At 32.5% G+C, this 22,127-nt stretch overlaps 1 protein-coding gene across 1 annotated transcript; it reads right to left on the bottom strand.

The window, feature by feature from the left end:
* Positions 1 to 3,019: 3,019 nt before the first annotated feature.
* LOC117101212 (FERM domain-containing protein 5-like) lies at positions 3,020 to 21,251 on the bottom strand. The gene is made up of 12 exons (XM_033241127.1): positions 21,021 to 21,251; positions 18,283 to 18,387; positions 13,712 to 13,754; positions 11,152 to 11,328; positions 10,640 to 10,757; positions 8,156 to 8,243; positions 7,485 to 7,637; positions 6,172 to 6,260; positions 5,927 to 5,998; positions 5,628 to 5,696; positions 5,128 to 5,207; positions 3,020 to 4,961 (listed from the first exon to the last, which is right to left on the bottom strand). Exons 1-12 carry the CDS (start codon positions 21,087 to 21,089, stop codon positions 4,420 to 4,422), a joined length of 1,605 nt encoding a protein of 534 aa, XP_033097018.1. The 5' UTR covers positions 21,090 to 21,251; the 3' UTR covers positions 3,020 to 4,419.
* Positions 21,252 to 22,127: the final 876 nt, after the last annotated feature.

The following is a 22,127-nucleotide window of genomic DNA, read 5'->3' as shown; positions in this document are numbered from 1 at the left end:
CTAGGCCTATATGAAATCATCCTAGTCTATCATATTTCATTGCATTACATTTTCATTTTATTTATTCGAATACAACAACATACATATTCTCTAAAAATACACATAATCAGCACATCGATAGAATATAATTATTTCGTAGGTTTTCTTTTATTACCATAGTTATTTTATTTAGAATATTATTTTTTATCATTATTTTTGCTACTATATTTTAATATTGTAGGCCTATTAATATACTATTTTATTATTGTTATTACGTTACTAGTTATTACGTTACGAATCACATAAATTTATTAGACTCCATTAGTCAAATTTAAAATTTGAATAGAAATTTTTAAAAATATATATATATTGAAATGTTAATATTTGTTAACTGGATCCTTTCGACGTTTGAGCCTTTATCCTTCCTGACGCTTTCCTTTTCACTAATAATGATAGATCCTTTAATAGTTGATATGCAATGTTAGTAGGCCTGTATAGCTAAAATTTATATTGAAAAAAAGGTTTAATGATTATCGTATCATACAGAATTGTAATAATAGATGAACCATGAATTCCATTGGTTCCAGTAGTCATCTCATCACCATGCTAGGCCAATGTAGATGCTGGTGTTCTGACAATATTAGAGCATCCAGCAACATTTTTACATTTTATCATAATATACAGCATCAATTAGAATATTTATGAATATTATATGTATTTATATGCAAGTTGAATACTGTCGATACAAAAGTTGTTAAATTATGTTGATTATATAATTTGCAAATATATCCATGAATTTGTCACACAGGATTTGATAGTTTGACACAGCCTATTGGTAGACTGTTACTGTTATCGAAATTTATTAATTTTCTATTTCATTCATTGTTCATAGTTACTGTACAGGTAATACCAATTTTGTTTTCTTTATCCGAGTCTCATGAAATATTTTTCTGGGTATCTTGTACTTGGGTGTGTGCATGTCTGCGGGATATAGGCCTATAAGTAGGCCTATATTCCATCTCATTTTTGGCACTCCCTTTAATACATAGGGGGTTATTTTGTAACATTGAATTTTATTTCATTTCCGAATCAACCTGGCAATTTCGATAATGATGCTTGCAAATATCCTGTGTACATACTGACTGGTGATGCTTTCGCCGATGGATTAAATTATCGACTTGAATGAAAAGAAAAATGAATGATGACGACGACGCTGATGGTGATGATGATCATCATGATGCAGACATAAAATGAACATTAAACGAATAACTACTATAATTTATGAGCCCCTCATACATGGGCTCCTATCATGGCTAAAAATATGGACTGTAAAGTTTGTGTGAGCTTTAGCGAGTTGTGATTTGAGTTTATTAAGGAATTTGCTATTACAAATAAAATGTCAGATGATGGTGATGACTTCAGTGACAATTAACGATAATGAAGTGGTGTACCTGAACTTGCAAATGTGACTTTTAAGATGATGATTGAATGCCTAAAATTCGAGCTTTTTTTTCAAAACGGTTTGGTGGGATTGTGAAATTTCCAGAGGGTGAGGGAGGCGGGAATCCCTTTCGCTAACGTCATTGTGCTCAATTTGTTATTAGCCCAATTGTTAATACCAGCCCTACAGATGTTGTTGATATGCAAGGTCTACAATTCACAAGCATTGAATAATTCGCCGACTCGGATTCGCTGTGAATTGTCGCAGACTCAAACTTGACTGAAACTGTGTGTGAAGTAAATATATTCTCCTTAATTGCTCGTTTGATTATGCATTCTGTTAAAATCATGTTTTATACCATAAATCCTTCTTTTCTAAAACGATGAATTTCTTACTATAATATTTTCGAAGTAATTCGGAACCATACTAGCACAGTAAGCGAATTTTGTCTGGTTCATCAGGATAATAGTAGCATTGAGATCAGATAAGCCATTCTTATCTGGTCAATATAATTTAGAGACGTCGAATAGCTCTGAATTGCACTTGAATTAATCAATTACTTGGTATTGGTAACATAAAATTAAGATACATACGGTATACCTTGTCATTGTCGTTGGTAACTTAACTTCAACGTTTTCTAAATATTAAACATGAATTATACATATTTAATAATATTTAAAAATATTACCCTTCATTACAATCATTATGATAAACAAGCATTACAAATACAGTATTCATCAATACAATATTGCTTCTTTTTTCATTTTGTAAAATTTGACATTCTTGTAGCTGGTGTTTGTTTTTTACATTATAATATACGCCTTCATCATTTCATTTAACCATAACCTAGTCCACCCTCTCTCATCTCTGGTTGGCCTATAGTTAGGTTGTAGAAGTCAGGTTTAATAATAGCTTGATACATAGGTCTCTGTTAAAGGTGTAGAGGAAGTATAATTTGGGTTACAAAAGTAGTTTACCTTCTTAAATGAGAGGAATGGGCACTATATTTCTATTACTAAACATCTATTCAATGTACCTAGTAAGATTGTATTGTATTACTGCATAACAATCATTGCTTCACACAATGGACATCCAACCAGATAATGTGTTATACAAAAAATATTGAACAATTAACAGTTACAACATAAAATAAAAACAAATAATAATAATTCTAAAATTATTATACCATATGTTGGAAATATAAATGCTGCAATGACAAGTACAAAGCTAATTTCTACTGGTAAATGTACTGGTAATGGTTATCATGTCATTTGCTGTATATTATTAAATTGTGGTAATTTTTATGTTGATTTAGTTCTTGAGTAATACTTGTTTGATGAGAGATTGACATGAAGAGAGTGAGAGGTCCAGAGCACAAGGAAAATATGAAAAGATTAGTGCAACACAGACATCTTTAGTCTCGAAGATGTCCCCTTAATAAGGGTTCTACTGTATGATAGAACAAATTACGATCTGCAGATGATGCTGATATGACAATGGATTTCTACCAGGGCATGGTCCCAGGACGCCCATAGTCGATAGGCAAGATATTATGCGGCTTCAGAGAAGGTAATGTAGACATAAAAATACAGGCACATATACTTTATACTTCTTTTTATTCGAGCTCATAAAACTCAACTTGCATTGATACTAAGTACTCCATAACATCACTTTCTAGATCAGTAATTTTAAAGGTACATCAGATCGACTATACATAATTATACAACACCTGTATATATTCTATTAATTTGATTGATTGAAAACAGGTCATGTGAGATTTAAAATGACTATTCCATGGTTATTTGAGTACTAGTCAACGATGGTTGAATAGTACTTTTTCATCACCAAGACAAAATTATCCTAGCGCACCTAGGCCACCCGTGACTATGTTATTACAACTCACGCGTCAACAAGGAGTTGGTCATTCAGTATCTTTGCTCTGCAATAAAATGGCAGGTTCATTTGGTACTGCGCCATTTGTACTTTTGAGCTAAGAAGGTCTGGAGGAATTAGTGAAAGAAAATGATGGTGAATCAACAAAAAAGGCAATAAAATATGCAGTTAACCGTATGAAGTATTTTGCCAGCTTTAGTGGTAGGATGAGTCTATTTTATCAGCTGAACTTGATCGATTCCTAGGGCTACGCCGGTTTTATATGCTCACCATTGAAAGGATGATGGGTCCTTGTAATGTATTCAAAGAAAAGCATGCAGGCGATGTATAAAGGAGGTGTTGTATAAAACAAATTATGAATGCTTCTCATTCATACAATGGGGCAGAATATTTAATGAGGTGAAAGATTGGATATTCTATTCAACTCAAACTATGCCATATTGAATAGAACATCCAATCTTTCACCTCATGAAATATTCTACCCCATTGCACTCATGAATATTCATTATTTATACAGTACTATGTGGGATTAACATTAACATAGTCAATATATTCTGTAAGCAGATATGGCTTCACACATGCCATGCTAGTGGTAAAAAATATAGTATGGTACAAAGTGAATTGAATATACAGTATATTGCATGTGTTTTTTATAGTAATATTTAAATACATAATTTGCATACTATGATACTCTTCAAATATAGAGATTATATATATTACAGCTATATCTGGAAAACAATATTACTCTATTAACAAACCACCAATCACATAAATAATAATTAAAGTCATCGTCTGAAGGCAGTAAATGGATAAACTATAGATATAATACATACAATATAATAATAAAATAATCTATAAAAATAGATTTTGAAATATTAGTCACTTGTAATATTGCACCACTATTAATTAAGGTGACGAAGCATAAGAATATTACTATATCTAAATTATGAAAAACTATATTATTAACAGGAAAAGATGTCACAATAATTTCTTCCAAATTGAAATAATGTCATACACCCCTTAATTTCTTGAATTTCACGTACACATACATTTCTGAAAGTTTTCTCAACCAATCATACCATAATTCCTTGCATTATTTTGGGTTTTTATGAACTAGACTCTGTAAAACCAGAAAACAAAACAGAATGCAATTTCCTTGCTATTGATATTGACCCATTGGAGAGTAACATTCGCACTGGTTCTACAATATCCTGGAACCAAAGAGCAATCCTGACAATACTCTGTTTCGATGGCATGTAGAAGTGAATATGGAAATCCTCTATACAGTGTAAACTCCTGAAATCTCGTACTGCGCTCAGATTTGTAGAATCGGCTTCAAACAGAACAATTAAACACAAAGACAAAACGAAAATAGACACAAGGAAACAAAGAACGATTTTAACTAATATAGACATCCTACTTGGCTGAACTATGGAGTCTGTGTTACATATGCGTGCTTCACGTTTTGCTGGAAGGTAGTTATTAGGAACGGCGCCATCACAGGCATCCTGAGTGGAAGGAGGTGAAAGGTCATCTGAGAGTGTTGTAGATTCTTCAATGCATTCATGAGTGACAGGAGGATAGGACATCAGCTGATTGTCAAACCTTTTTGGGGTTGAGTGATTTGAGTCGGACATTTGTGAAAAACCTTTGAAATAAAACCAGTCAGAATAAATTATTTTTAAAAATTCATACAAATATTTTGTGGTATACTTTGAGAAATGGGTAGAGAAATTGAGGTAGCATAACAATATTATTTAAAAATTGATTGAATTAATTATTAATAAATGCAAATTGCATATTTTATTAATTACCATCATACGTGTGTACATCTGAAGTGTAGAGATGATCCATAAAAGACTTTGTTCTTCTTGGCTTAACCATGGGCGGACTCCTGCACAAATAAAAAAAAAAACAGAGCGAAAGTCATACTAACATTTTCAGACCACACTATCCTTTTAAAGTCAGGCTCTGGAGGAAAAAAATTTTTGATATGTTGTAGAACTAATTTTTCTAAGACAGAAAAAAGTTGTTTGATGAAAAACTGGGGAACGGTGAATGAGATACAGATTTTTTAATATTCAAAAAGTGTAAGTTTGTTTACAATTTCAACACGCTATAGCCGACAGCTTTCGGTGATGCTGATAGGTTGGTCGATTTGGAGAAAACTACACAGTACAACAATTGCACTGAAAACACAGTAGACACAGTGTAGCGATTTTATGGAAGCCCGGCTTTACAGAAAGCTCTTTCCAACTGGCCTAAGCTGAGCATATGCGAAGAGATTTTTTGTTATGACTTATAGCTAACTGACCTCGCAAAGATGGGTTCTTCTCTAGTGATATTGGCGCTCTGTTCCAATACTTCATGTTGTGTTCTGCCACTATAAAAATAACAAAATTAAAATGATGGCTAAGGTGGTAAAGTTCATTTCATTTATTTTTACATGTAACAATTACTAAATGGAAATATTTTCTATAAACTAAGATGGCACACCTTTGTCGGTTCACCTAATAATTATTATATTTGTAGTTCTTTTTAGTGACCAAACGTGTGGAGTAGTGTACCAACCCTACCCAATTCACAAATGAAATGCAATCAAGTACAACTTACGAGAACTTGAAGCGTGTCCCTCGAAATAAACTTCCAGATGTTTTCATTGACACATCTTTTGATCTTTCAAATCTGCCCGAAGAAAATTATAATCATATGACAATTACCTTTACCTTTGTCATTATCAATATATTACAAGAAAAAAAATATGATGTAAAAATAACAATAAGGAAAGAAGAGTTTTAGCGGGACAGTTTTAAATAAATTCTTTTGTCCTCTTCACCATATATACTGTATTTACTCACTTAAAAAAAGCCTGATGATCTACTGCGCATTTCCAAAGATGCTTACTAGCAGCTGATGTCTCTGAGCGGAACCGATGTACAACTTTGCGCTGAAGGACAAAAAAATTACAATAATAATTAGTTATTATGTAGCACTATTTCATGAAGAACACTCTTATTACCAGTTCATTGGATACATACGATCGCTTCAAATTCATCCAAAACCATTACATTCCAAATCAGTGAATTAATACTACTATGTACTTGTTTATACTCCTGGGTGAAAGGAGACAATTATAGATAAAACATCTTGCCAACAGATATAAGCAGACATTAAGCATCTCACACTGTTTAGACATACAATCTGAAGATCATAGCAGAGATCCTATATAGGATCTGTGCTCATAAGTTCAATAGACTGATTCCCCTAAGTTGGTCATGTGGGGTATAGTGGGTATAAATTGAAAATACGCAGTGCGAGTGACGATCGGTAATAGGAAAATGTGTGGCATCTTCAGAGTGTTTCTGCTGTAAAGAACGTATTTGATGTTGAATAATTTTGGTTGGAACTTGAGAATTTTGACATAAGGTTTTTGGTTTGCTAAAAATGCTCCATAAAATACTGGCCCCAAAAATTGAGATTTTTAAGAAATGCTAGGCATACGCCCCTGCATATCTACAGCCTACTTGGGTATGCACAAGTCTTTGATCCGCGAACTGCGATTTGACTCCCTAGGATTTTTAGACTAGCTACGACTTACCAAGAATCCCATAAATTTCAAAGCATACAAAGCACAGAAAAGTAAATACACACTATTTTGAACAATCATAGTGCCTTTCCTTGCCAGTTATTTCTCACGTTAATAGTGGGCAGTTGTTTTTGCAACCATAACATTAATCTTTCCTGTACTTTTACACTGATCGCACTTAACTTCGCCATAATTATGCACACTATATGTCACATGACCAGCTGTAAACAAACATCGCGGAATCAATCTATTAGACAATTTCCTTGGCTGAGCAGTGTTTCAGCATACACAGATACATAAGTATAATTGCGAATGTTCTGATACATGCACTAAATTTCATGCACAACTAGAATTAATCCCCAAGGTTTTGAAATGGTAACACATGTGCAGATTTGACTATTTATTATACAGTTATCATTGTAGTCTGAATTCTAGAAAGTGCATAGGAGAAATGAAAGACAAAATTGAAAGTGCATAGTATTTATAACGGCAGAAACTTAGAGGTTGTTGGTGATGAGCTTGTTTTTTTTTCATGATACCGCAAAAATCAAATAAAAGAAGTACAAATAGGTAAATTATACTTACCTCATTTATTACAGCACTTATGTAGAATGTTCTACCATCGAATGAGAGTCTGGAAATCACTTTCCACGGGAAGTGTTGCAATTCCACACGACCTTTCAACAAGCTAAGGCCTCGGTATGTCATACCTATATACACTAATGTTCCATATATATCCTATGGTAGAAATAAATTCATCAAATATATTACCATCAAATGAATCAGAGGTCCCAAGCTTTTTGTGAGCTGTGAAGGCCAGCTAGAAATTAAGATGGCCTCCTTTAATCCAGCGAGCAAGCAAAATTCTCCTCGAAATTAATGTATGTCCCACAATTCAAAGATATTTGCACATTTCTATTACTGTGTTATCAACTGTCTCCGTGACGTCACCTGGCCATGGGTATCGCCATGCAGTAAAGTAAAAAAAGATGAGTTAAGAAGCTCATTTAATCAGATCTTCCAAATGTGGCTTTTCCGAAGTTGGGACCCCAATAGTCAATCTAATCTAGTGATGCCCAACATACTCAAATCATATTGAAAAAAAAAGACATAATGTTGTTTATCTTTAGAACTTAATATAAAATATTTGTTGCTATGATCATTGCAGATATTGTTCATCTATTCTGCCCTCTATTAGCCCTCTATAGCACCATGTCATAGGATCATTTAGAAAACCATTTTCAACCCATACTCACCCTCACAGGATGTGGGTCTACTCCATAGGTGAGAAGAGTGTGGGCTTTATTTATGAAGTGTTCCTCAGCATCAGCAGCGCTCAACCCTCTGATTAATGTTGTATTTGAGATGTGTGGGCCTCTGTGTAACAACCTTGCTGTAAGATTCACCCACTAAATTTACATTTTAGCAAAACAAAATCAATGACTTGCATACATTAAACTTTCCTTATTATCTTTATTATATTAAGTCTGTCTCTTATACACATCTAGATGTGTATAAGAGACAGGCTTAGTATGTGTTCCTTAAGTGCTTGATCCAATGGCGGCACTGCATAAAGACCTTGGTAAGAAGCATTATATACAGTAAGACTCACATATTATTAGGATTATTATGAAATAAAACTGAACTAAGGATATGCATTAATTTTTTTATTGAATATATTGTAAAAAATATTTATGCTATATACAGTATTAATAGCAATAACTAAGATATCATTTAATAATAATTTTAATAATACAATGTAATATGAAATGCAAATTTATTCTCATTCAATATTAAATATTTTCATTACAGTGACAAACTCTCCTATTAGATGAAGTTGTATGACGTTAGCATTAGTAGTATTTCTATATTTGAAAATACACAGGTAACATTTTTCCTCGACTGAATGGGCCATCATACTTTTTTAAATGAGGCTGTTTAGATATCCAGTACATCCATGTGCGTTTCTTTTCTTTTCTGCATTCTTGAATGGATATGCAATTATGAAATGAAATTTAGTGATAGATTTTAATGACATTTAATAGAATTTATTATTAGAATTCTGATGAAATGTGAGAATTTGCACAGCAAACAATGTGATACTAAATCTGTCATTACCTTCAAACTACTACTAAGCTTATAGATTCTACCATAGAAAATGCATGAGAACAAATATTTTGAGAGGGAAATACAGCCTTTTGTGGAGTGGTAATACCATTCTAAGAATTACCATATATGGGTTCAGTTGTCATGGCTATTAAACTGTATTGTATTATGCCTTATTTACATATTTATAATTTATGATAAATCTTTGATATTCCAAACACAGTCAATGCTTTTAAAATAAAGGTTCTACCAGTGAAATAATTACATAACAAATAATTGGAGAGCAAAGCATTCTCCATTATAGAGGAACTATAGAACGGTTTATGAATTGAAAAAAAGGAAGTATTAAAATTAAAAGAATAAAATTGTTTGCAAATCTAAAACCTAATGTAAAAAATTGTCAATCAAACAAATCATGCAATATATGATATAAACACATCATCAATGCTATAACATTAATTAATAATAAAAGAATACATAACAGAATAAGTCATAATTAGTGTACATTTCTGGTATTTTCAAATTTTAAAAGAATCCATTTGAATTTGTGGGAACAAAAAAATATTAGTAGTGCAAATCAAGCATTAAATAGATTACAGTACATTAGTTTGTAACGTTATTACTATAAACATTTTGTTTATTAATTATTATTGGCAGTTAAATGTTTCAGTATGATAAATATGAAAACCAATGCTTTAGCAAAAAAAAGGCACAAATTATCTGAATAAAATAAAAATTGATAAATACTAAAACTATGTTATGAGTGCTGTATGAAAAAGCAGCAAAATATAATATGACACTTAACTGTTGAATAATCATGCACACAACCAATGATTGAATATGATTAAACTTTGACCCTGCAAACAGAAATATCATTTTATGCACGTTGACCAGTAGTCAAGCAATAAAACAAATAACAGCCAGAAATATATAGCTGCAAGAAATGGGGCAGTGGAGAAAATACATAAGAAACTATGAGGGAAACTTTAGTAGAGCATGATAAATGAGAGAGGAGGGAAAGTTGAGGCATAAAATACAAGAGAAAAACAAAGGTGAATTGGAAGAAGAAACAGAATGAAAAGGATGGGTAAATTTAGGAGCTGAAGAAAAGTCAATTAAGAAATGAAATAATGATAGACGGATGGATAGCAGACGATGGTGGTAATAGTGGACAGAGATTAGGATAGAGGATATGAAAAGGGGCAAAGCATCAGAGAAGGAATATTAAAGGAGGGAAAACTTAAAATATGTAATAAGTTTGTAGCTAAGAAACCCACCAAACCCTTTGACCAAAACAAGCATCTATTTCCAAGCAATGAACATGTACTGTAATGTAAAGCATGGCATTAAAGTCACTGAATAAATTACATTTTCTTCATCGAAAATGCAGTCTAGATTTCAAGGTTTGAAATCAACATTTTAAACTATTCATGAAAAGCAGAAATAAATTACAAAATGATTTCATTTACTACAATTTAAACCAATGACTAATAATTCTTATCCCAATTTTAACCAAAGCCACCTCACATCACCACCAGTTACTGCATTGCATATACATGTAGGCATCTGTGTTTATTAGCATCTTTTTTTCAATAAATAACTAAAACATTGCCAAATGATTTGTTGTTCCATACCTTAAGCACCTGTGCTGATTTTCAACTTTCTTTTCAAATCTGGAGGATTGTCGAGAAACCAGCTTGAACTTTGACACATATCCATCTTCGGCAGCCAAATCATAATCGCCAATGTTTGCTGGATGAAAAAATATAGAAAAATATCAGTTTACTTTCTGCTACAATAAATAATTATATTATATCAATAACAAATGGACAAAACCAAACATTAGATACAAACATTTTTCTATCTTCTGATATCTCTTTCAATCTACTGTAATTGCATTACTCTCATTATTAATGTTGTATTTGAGATGTGTGTAACAACCTTGTTGTAAGATTCACCCACTAAATTTACATTTTAGCAAAACAAAATCAATGACTTGCATACATTAAACTTTCCTTATTATCTTTATTATATTAAGTATCGTTTGTCATCATTAATACAATTCCCATCACACAATTATCACCATAAAAATACCATCAACATTATAATCTCAATCACCATTTCCATTACTCCTTTTACAACTTACCCTGGATAATATAACCTGCTAAGATGACAGAATCCTCCTTATTGCATAAAAGGCGGCCATGTTGGAGGTCCCGACACAGTTGGAGGAATAGATGGTACCGTGTGATCCCCTCCTTGATTGCTTGTGGGTTTGATGGATAGAACTTCACCCTAAAGACAAGGTTGTAAGGTGGTCCTCCTGTGAATTTGATCAAATACAATAACAATTTATGCATACAGTTTTAAGACAAGTCCTGCTAACTTGTACTTGGATAAATTTGAAACATAAAATCAAGTCATACATCGACAAATATAGACCATGGAGGAATTAGTTTATTCCTCCATGAATAGACTAACAAATCATTTTCATGATTTTTAAAAGCTTCTTAAAATAGTACAAGTATACAAATTTACTACAACTCTTAACCCGGATATCTATCTATACAATAGCTTTATTATACTGATTCCTCTTAGCCTATTATTAATCATAATCTACCATCTATTACAAACACACACCAAACACTAAAGTGTTATTATATAAGACTTTATGTTTGACTACTGATCTGTTACAGTACGGTAATATTGTATGAGAATATCCAAAATTATTTTGTTTTTCTATTACATATCTATAGTTTGGTGGCTAACAATCCTGGAAAAGAATTGTTGTACCTCTCCAACAATTAAAATACACTTATAAAACACGTCCAGTACCAAATGTTATCTGTACACAATATAGCTAAAAGTGTTCGTCTGGAACAGCAAAGAAAAAAATATGTCACATAAATTTTTTTTTTATTTCTCCCAATAGATGAACGATGCCTTTTATGCCAGTTGCATTGTGGTGCAAAAATCCAATATTTTTATGATAACTATAAGTTACTAACAAAACTGTGAATTAACCATATAATTGAGAATTTTCTCTGAAAATTAAAAATGGTTAGTGGTTAAACTTTAACGCCCTGTCCAGATTATGAAATTTGTTGTATGCCGATATATAGTCATGATGTGCCTATATACGGTCATGATGTGGCTATATATGGTCATGATGTGATGTCATCATGGCTATATTTATAATGCATGTCACATGTTTTTGTAAAATAAAATTTGAAAAGTGTAAACAGGACTTAAAAATTAAATGCCCAACAACATGTATCTATGTAATGAATGAGAAAATTGAATCACAATAAAATATATGTGGCAAAGACAAGCCAAACCAGTCACTCGTCGTAAATCCTGTTTCAGAGATAAAAATATCCTGGGAGACCAAAACATCCTGGGATGTCAACATTTTCGAAATTTATTTTAATGCACTAAACTAACCATTATATATCTATGATGATGCTATGCTGTTATTTTCCCCGAATGTTAAAGCAACAATTTTTGAACGATTTGGTGATGGTTTCTGCCTGGGAAATGCCTGAAATCATAAACTTAAAAGGCTGATTTCTCAAATATTGCTCTTTAAACAGATGTATGTTTAAACTCCTGTAACTTCATAATGAAATATCGGATTTAAATGATTCTTTTAACATTTTATTTATAGCTCTCATTTTACTGTTTAACACAGTATTAATAACTAAAAATCAATTTTTGCAACGAGTGACTGGTTTGGCTTGTCTTTGCCACATATTTACATTATTACAATTTATGAATGCTTTAATTTTTTAATAATTACGAAAAATCTACTCCACATACTTAAATAAAAATATTGTTGTAAAGGTCATAGCTAGTTGAAACCGTACAAAACACTTATATTGTGATATAATACTAATAAATGAGGTGACCTTAAGTCAACCCCGTACGCAACTACAAGAAAATGTAAGCAAACAACGAAACGACAGCAGACATCTAGCAGACACTGTACATTAAAACTGATAGCTGATGATGATGCACGTCAATAACTGGGCAATAAATAGACATAGACCTGATCACTATGACAACTAACATGAGAATTACATCACTTGGTTGAGTACTAGTTTCTATCTTGAGATTCAATTGAGTTATGTTGATAGAGTGCAGACTTTAAGCAAATTCTAAGCAAAGAACAAATGTTTATTTTGAACTTGGACTTACATCACTATAAGAACATGCAATTGTAATCAAAGCAATGTTTGTATTTCATTTTGTTTATAATGTAATTATGATTATCATTGCTTTTTACTTTTTATTAATCTCATAACATTATCATTTCTATTTCCTCAATTTTCATTGCATCTTATTTAATACATTGAAGATATTGTCCATCATTGTACTATTTAATTTGTCTTTTCTATTTTGTGTGTGTAACAGCGTTCAGAGAGGTGATTATAGGGCGCTATATTTAATAACCTATATATTATTATTTAAAAATTTGTCATGGAAAGTACACATTAATTTTAAATATCATATGTGACTGGCCCAGGAACTTAAATTGCCTTGATTTTCAGTAGCTATGTCCTGATGGAGGAGTCAATCATGGTTGTTATGGTCTGTCACATTTAAAGTACAATTCCAGGGTTCTTTGTTCAAATCCTGTAATATGCCCGGAATTATTCTCACAACTCCACTCACTAAGTTTAAAAATAGTTTATATGATACAATACCTTTCATCTGCTTCACTATATTCTTTGTGGGGTCAATCCAATGCTGTAAAAATATAAAATAATATATTTGCAAGTAAAAATATATTTATATAATTATTATCTTAATACCTCTACCAAGGAGGATATGTATTCACTGCTGTCTGTCTTTCTGTTAGCAAGATTACGCAAAAACTAATGAATGGACCATCATAAAATTTAGTGAAATGGGACATACACTGTAATACTTCAATTTTCGGAAGAAAAGGTCAATGAATAAGGTCAAGATCACAGAAATTTTTTTTTTCTCTCGAGCATAAAAGAAAATAATGAAGTCACCCCTTGTACTGTATACAGGCAGCACATGTGTCTGAATACAGTGGGCCATTGCATTAATTTCTTATGGGTAGGCTGCAGCACTCAAGAAAATAAGGTCCCTGAATACGACAGGGTATGCTGCAGTTTTGCACATGATCACAGCCTGCATATTGTCAGTACTGTATTCAGGCACATGGCAGAGGTATACGCTCTATGGTGTGACTACTCTAGTTACAACTTGTAATACAAATCTTTATACATTATAAACCAATTTAAAGGTATGCAAAGAATATAGGAGATTATCTATAATTGAATATAGGATGGGTATTATTTTTGTATCAATTACTTTTGATAGGATTTTTCACAATCAAATGTTCATGTGAAAGCAATTGGTAACCTACTTAGACATAAATTAGGCACGTCAAATACTGAAATATATCTTTTTCTCACGAGATAAACATTACAGCTTCAAATTTACAAGTGACAGAATGCCTACAGGAAAGAATGATAGACTGCTATCTTACTGCTTAATACATAGAGTATTATTATCAGATTTCTAACATCTATTGAAACATGATACATTAACAAACAATTGATTCAATTGAAATAGCATATACATTAAAGCGTCAATCCTATTTATTTAGCTAAATAGTTTTGGAAATCTCCCATTCGTCCTCCATTACCTGCTAAAATAGAAACATTCTCAAATTGCTGTGATATACCTGAATGGGTAGCCTACACCTAACTACAGTAATTCAATAGAGAATGTAACGCCACAACAAGCGTGCAGTAAATCGTTTTTTAATGACGATCCATTGAGATTGCTACCGACAATCAGTAGACAGCATCGGGTCATCTAGTGCTCAACGACAGCGGAGTTCGATTGTTGGCTGACAGTCGTTTGACGGTCGTATGACGCAGTCAAGTGTCCAGCTTTAGACATGCTCACACAATGTTAAAAATTACTGCCCACTAATGACTTAACAATGCAGAATGTTTGTATTTATAACAGAAATGAATGGATTATGGTAATGAGGACTCAGAATATATTTTAATGCGAACAACTTTAAATGCCACTTTAAAAAGCCTATCAAAGCAATGGGCTGATTTGTCAAGATCTGTACAGCTCTGCACATGGTTTTATAATCTGTTGCCTTTTAACCAGAGTCTGAAAGCACATCACATTCATATGAATATTTTATATTAAAATAACTGACGTAAACCATGAAATACAAAATTGATTCATATTTCAAGCCTTGACATTTTCCAATGAATGATATTCTTCAAACTGATAAGATGCACTTTTTTGTAGATGAGAAATATGACTGTTTAATGAAATACATAAAATTATGTAGATCAAGTCTTTACAACGGAATGGGTGAATATTGACAAACTGCTTCTATTTGTGGCATTATTAGTCTCTAATGACAGCACCACCATAGCTTTAAAAAACTTATAAAAAAGTTTTATGTTTTGGCATCCATGTGCTTCTAATAATTTTAGATCATTTTGCTCAATTTTAAATCTTGGGCTGTCCGACAGTTGCTTAATCCCCTCTCCTCCCCCACCCCGGCACTGCCACTGATTGTTCTGGAAATGTGTTCAATACAGTAGGTATCTTTCTGCCTCCCTCTAATTTTATTTGTTTCCTATTAAGCAGCTTTTACACTTGCTTGCCTAATTTGTCTTTTAAGCTAATTTCTTCAACAGTTTTTTTTAATTTTCAAGTGCAAAAGACTTCATTTATTCACAGTTGTACAAAGTCAACTAAACATTATTATTAATATTGTAGTTCGAAATTTCAATCAATATTATGATACCAAGTTAATTAAATTTGAATTCTCAAGCGTTACGTGTAGTTTGAGTTTCCATCCAAAAAGATACAATAATACAATAGAGACAGATCACGTATCTGTCCTGAAATGAATGACAGTCGTATCTCTGGCAACAGTGAGCTCACATGATTAAATCATCACTTACAATTCCTATTGCATTCCATGCATTACAGTAGCAATTATAAGAACAGTAAATAACGGTTGGCAGCCATGTCTAAAGTAGATCTGACTTTGATCTGAATAACATAAATGTGTGGGCATTCTCTTATTAATGTCATGAATTTAGATATTCACTTACAGAAAAACTTTTTACAAAAAAATGTGAACAGCAGGCCTTGCAGTAACAGACATGGTAAGGCATGACTTTTTTTATGTCTTGCTATTTTTTTAAAGACCGTCAGAGGAGGGTGGGAAAAAAATCAACATACTAATTTTGGTGTCTTATTTAGCAAATATTTTTGCCAAAAACATCTAGATGGAGGAGAATATAAAAATAAAATTTAATAGGTGAATGTAAGCAGTATACTGTAGGAATGGGATGGTTAAATGCCTTAAATTTATATAATTAGGAAGAAATATACATATATTATTTTTGTTGATTTCAAGGTAGCGTAACAATTTTTTTAAAACTTCATTTTTTTCTAAAATTTCCTTTTTTTGTGGAGGCCAGTGTGCCAATTATCGGAAAATAAAATATTATTTTTATTTGAAATCACCATTATTGACGAGTGGCAGGTTCGTTAAACAAGGTATGAAAAAAACCTCACCTAAAGAATGTAAATGAAAGCAAGGTCTTATATCATTGTTCTATGGAGTCCTTAACCAGGAAATTGAGTTCTATTTTCAATTAATTTCATGTATTTATAATAATCGTCCATAAAATGAAGAGATATCTACAGAGTGTGGGTTTCACTACCTGTAGAGAATTTAATGCATTTTAGAGTCACTCATCAAAAGAATAAATTAATTCCTTGTATTGTAAATATTTGAGTACTCTATGTAACAGACGTACAGTATATGAATATTATTACTTATTACATTCAATAGTGTCTACTCTATGACCAGGATGACTAGAGCAGCTTGATAGGGGGACTGCAGCAACCATAGACATTGGCGTATCTTCAAATATTGGCTTGGGAGGAACTTAAGGGTGCAGGATGGAAAAGTTAGGGGCACTAGCTGGGGAATGAGGTGATTGTCTTGCTCAGCTAATTTTCAGTGGGGGGGGCATGAGTTATTCCTTTAGATGCAAAACAAACTAATAAAATTGTGAAAGCACAACTGGTATATGAGGCATGTCGTGGCAAAATGGTTAAGTTGTTGCACAGGCCAGTATTGAGTAAATGAGCTATAAAATATGGGAGCTAAAAAAATTGCCTAAAAATCCAAATCTGTTTTTCATTATAGATCAACAGTTTAATGTTTTACATGTACCAAAGTATTATTTCTGGAAGTGGTCAAAAAATTGTTTATTTAATGTTATTTTGATAGTTCATTATGATTCTATTAATCAATGTATGCACATATAACTTTGAAAGGCAATTAATACTCAAAAACATGTTTATCTTGATTCTAAGTGTACTGTACTTTCACTTTCCAATAACTTAGGCTTGAAATGTCCAATTTCAATGAATGACCTCTTATTTTAAAGATCACATACTCATGTATCTAAAAATACTAATAACTTGAATTTCAATTTTTGCTACAACTTAGCCATTTTGCCACAACATGCCTCATATTGGTGTACCTGTCAACAAACAGTTTAGTAATAAACTACTATATACTGTATTAATTTTAAAATAGTATATTGTTTTAAAAAGTCAAATTAATTTCTATGGAAATGCAATATTATAATTTATATTTATTTACAGACACTGCATCATGCAACTGTCGTACAACCACTGCCACCATCAGCCAACAAATTCATCTCTGCTCTCTTTGAGTGTTTGACAACATGACGCTGTCTGCAGATTGGTGATGGTAGACTGATTGGATTGTCGCTAAAGAATGATCCATTGTGTGTGCCTCATTGCATTGCATTCTCCAAGGAATCACTCCATCATCGGTATTGTGTGTATCCTGCCTTTAGTTTCAGTACCCGTATCTATGCATGTTCAAGTTCACGTTCAATTGTATTTTCCGTTTAAAATAAAAGCATCAAGATACAGTACATTTTTTATTATGAATAAACGAAAATGATAGGAAATGACAAGTGCAAAGATCTATGAGATGGCCACTCTAAGTAATATAGAAAATAAGCAATATTATTATTAGTAACAAAGACAGAAAAACAGACAAACATGACACATATTATAACAAATATATATACACTATGTGATCAGGTGTATGTGGAGGAAAGGGGAATCACATGTTGTGTCTGTAGGTATTTTGGTGTACATTCTATGGTGAATTCAACAATTAAAAAAAAAAATTAAAATATACCCTTTGTTTTTCTCCATCCATGAATCTAAGGCTGAAATAATCTCTCTCCACAATGTTCAGCTTTTCGATGACATAATCTAGCAACACCTGACCCCTTACATCTTTCTGAAAAATAAAAAGTGAAATTCACATAATTCGTTGAAAATTATCATCAATAATCGCTTTTTAATTTATCAGAAACAGGCAGAAAATTTTGAGTGACTTCATCTTCTTTGAAAAAAAGACATTGATTTTTTTTTAAGTGAATTTTTATAAACAAGCTGATATGTTTCTCCCTGGAGGTAAGACATGGATTCTCCATCAACACATTTGTTGCTTTTTATTCTGGGAATGGTTAATGGTCGTCTTTTATGGCTACTGTACAATTAAATATATTTCAACAATGGTTTGTGAGGATGGTTCATCCAACTGAAGCTGGTTTTTTGGGAGACTCAATGCATATAAAGAAGGACGAAACAAAACCTATTAAAGAATTCAAAGTAAATATTTTAAACAATAGCAAAATTTGAAATCAAAATATATTGTAAATTAAATCAGAGATATTGAAGTAATATAAATTTATAAAATACATTATAATTTACAATACTAACAATTATATTAAAACAATAAATGACAGCAAACTAAAATTATTAATAAGAGTACATGGAATATCAATTAACAAAATAATTAATTATTTAAGGGATGAAATAATGGTATTCAACATCGTATTTAACAGGTTTTGCTGGTTGAGACTTTCTACTACGTAAATCCTTAAATTAACTCACTGTTATGTCCATATTACTACAGTACATAACAAAACAGCAGCTGCATATTTCTTGTTTGTTAGTAAATCTGTATGTTTTTGTTTATAGTGCTTTTATCTACAGTATACCTTGTGATGCTTTAATGTATACAGGTAATGTAAACCCAGAACATATTGCGTAATAGCATCAGTAGTTATATTGATACTCATAAAGGTAAAAAAAGGTAATCAGACTGAAAAAATGGGGCATGCCATCCCAAACCAGTATCAATGGCCAAAACTAAAATATTGACATTTTAATACATACGGTATTCATACTCGTCACAAAGCTTGAAAATGATGGGTCATTTTATAGGAATCAACAATACTGCCACATTATTTTTCTAATTACTCATTTTTACATGCAGTGACAGTAAACTGGTATTGAAATGGCAATTTCTCAAAAGGTAAAGGTACATTAGGTGGATGTATTCAAATAAAAACTGCTCATATAGTCAGTTTTATAGAGAAGCCACTGACGCCATGCTGGAGGGAACAAAATGTTACAAATATGTCATCGCAGCACAAAACTTTTGAACCACTGATTTACTGACATTTTTTATTGACAAGTTGGGATGTTGAATTCAAAGTCGATAAGTTGATAAATCATGAGCAATTCATTGTTTTAATTTATTAAATATTAACACAGAATGATATTTACGGGAATGCTCAACATAGTTTTGAGCAACCACTTGTAAAATTTGCAAAAGTCTTAACATACTTCATTGTTTTTAACTGTTTTCTTAATGTAATTTGATTTTGTGTAGGACACAAGATTAAGGTTCAAAGAAAGGGGGCTCCGTTGTTGGATTGTATATCAAAAACCTTGGTCTTGTCCACAATTCACTTTCTGTTCTGTGAAGGTGCAATCTGGTATATTCTCTCGTTCTTTCCAGAAGAAAGTCAGTGTGATATGACAGACATGTACATGTTTGCTTGGTGTAGGCATATATTTTTTTTTGGTCCGACTACCCGACGAGCTCTGGCCGGTAAGGGGGGGGCTTGACCTGTCAGATGGGGAAGCTTAATGGCCCCTTCCGTTGGTAGACTTGGCCTAGAAAGACATAGGCCCTTGGCCTAGACAGTCTCAAGTCTCATACTGCAAGTGGTAGAGCAAGTACATGATCGAAAATGCTTTTTCAGAGGAGTGATCTAAAGTTACAATTTGTATCTATTTACCTATCGAAAATGGCACATCAAGGGATACAGCAGATTATTGAATCCAGTGGTGGCGCCAGGGAAGACGAGTAAATTTTGTCGGGGAATAAACAAATTAAAAAAAAATATTTACTTTCATTAAACTATAATAATAATAAGAATAATAACAATAATGATAATAATAATAATAATAATAAATAATAACAGTTCAATTAAACTCATTAAAAATAATTTGCGTTCTGTTACTGACAATTAATGCTCGTTTGGATAGCCTCATGATGCGTGATAGGGGAAGCAACCTCGACCTGACGGCGTGGTTGACAGATTTCATGTAAAATTTTTAAAATGTTAGAATTGCACTTTTAAAGAATGAGGATTTGAAAATAAATTAGATGGTTACATATTACATACTCTTTGTTTCTTGTTTTATTATTCAAACTGTTTTGGTTTTGGAAGCTGATTTCGACATTAGAAAACATAGCCTACATGAAGTCATATTATAGTAGCTCGGTGCCTATCAAATAAGTAATAAAAATTCAAATATCAAATATCCGTCGGTTCCAGGGGAGGGCGAATCCCCCAGGTCCCTATCCCCCCCCCCACACTGGCCCCCAGCCAAGTGAGACTCAATTCGATCCACTAGCCCCCCCCATCCCCACCGTCGGGGCCTTCAGCCACTCCGTCGGGCAGGTCCTGGCGCCATCACTGGTAGTACATCAAAAAGAGGAATACGCCGGTAACCTAAAGTATTTACAGAATACTGAGTACTCCGGCGCTCTTCCTTTGATGGAGACCTTACCTCGAAACTGCAAACAAGAGGCTCAGCTTGCTCCTCCAAGCGACGGACGGTGCATTGAAAACGATTCATTTTCACCCACTTATCAAACCTGGTGAAGTTAATTACCAGTCCTGATGGTTGTCTAGCTAAATCGGCAACACCATTGCTATTAAAACAAACGCATGAAGCCTGACATCACAAAAGAAGAATACTGGTATCGACCCATCGCGCTTCACTTTCTACACACACAGTATTTTTACAAAATTGAAATTGATAATAAACATCGCATACGTACCAGAGCTACTGCAAAAAATGTCAACTTTGTGTATGACGCGTCAGCCGCAGTCTCAATGTGTCATTGAACAAGGTCTAACTTACCCAAAAAATTTAGGCTATTTTTTTTAAATTTACCGTATTAGGCCTACAATAATAACGGAATATATCAGGAAAATGTTTTGGTTCATGAGTTGTCTTGAGGAGGTCTAGCGCAATCTCCTTCCACTGCCACAAAGAGACAGCAATTGTTTGCTTACATGAGATTGTTTCTAAAAATAATTAAACAGCATACAAAAGCGCAACCCCACCCCCTCTCAAAAAAAAAAAAAAAAAAAAAAAAAAAAATTCAAAATAAAAAGCAGGGAATTGCTCTATAAGCCAGAGGCTTTTTTTTCCATAGAGATCCCAAATCATATTTGATGTATTTTATGCAATATTTAGGCAATTTTTTGGACTCTTGGGGCTTATAGATTGGCTTCTTTTCCAGATTACTTTTCGAAAGAAGGGTTTATTTTCAAAATGAATCATGAAAATATTTAGAATTGCTAATATAATACCAAGAAGTCGTTGAGATATACCGTCGTATAGCACTAATGAAGAATAAGTATCTCCTAATAGTTAGGGATAGGCCCTATTCCCTGTTATATTTAGTGCCCGAAAAAATGTACCATTAAAGGCCTGTTTATACTTCAACGACAACGATAACGATAAAAACTAAAAAGCGATTGTTTATATAGAAAATAAAAGAAATAAGAGAATTTTTTACACTAGGACGATTCGATAATTATTTATCGTGTATACGATAACAAAATATCTTAACAAATCAATTCAGATGACTTCATAATCATGTAA

The sequence above is a fragment of the Anneissia japonica genome, unplaced genomic scaffold (genome assembly GCF_011630105.1).
Source record: "Anneissia japonica isolate Jap-2015-1 unplaced genomic scaffold, ASM1163010v1 scaffold1946_len758022_cov188, whole genome shotgun sequence".
Classification (NCBI taxonomy): Eukaryota; Metazoa; Echinodermata; class Crinoidea; order Comatulida; family Comatulidae; genus Anneissia; species Anneissia japonica.
The sequence above is the reverse complement of the archived record's forward strand: the minus strand, read 5'-3'. Positions and strand labels throughout refer to the sequence as shown.

What these genes read in the sequence shown, in the direction of transcription:
- LOC117101212 (XM_033241127.1), bottom strand. Translation starts at nt 21,089, where the DNA reads ATGAATCGTTTTCAATGCACCGTCCGTCGCTTGGAGGAGCAAGCTGAG. An exon ending in GATCATCAGGCTTTTTTTAA is followed by an intron (nt 5,999 to 6,171) that starts GTGAGTAAATAC and finishes TTCTTCGGGCAG; the next exon opens with ATTTGAAAGATCAAAAGATG. An exon ending in GGGACACGCTTCAAGTTCTC is followed by an intron (nt 5,697 to 5,926) that starts GTAAGTTGTACT and finishes TTATTTTTATAG; the next exon opens with TGGCAGAACACAACATGAAG.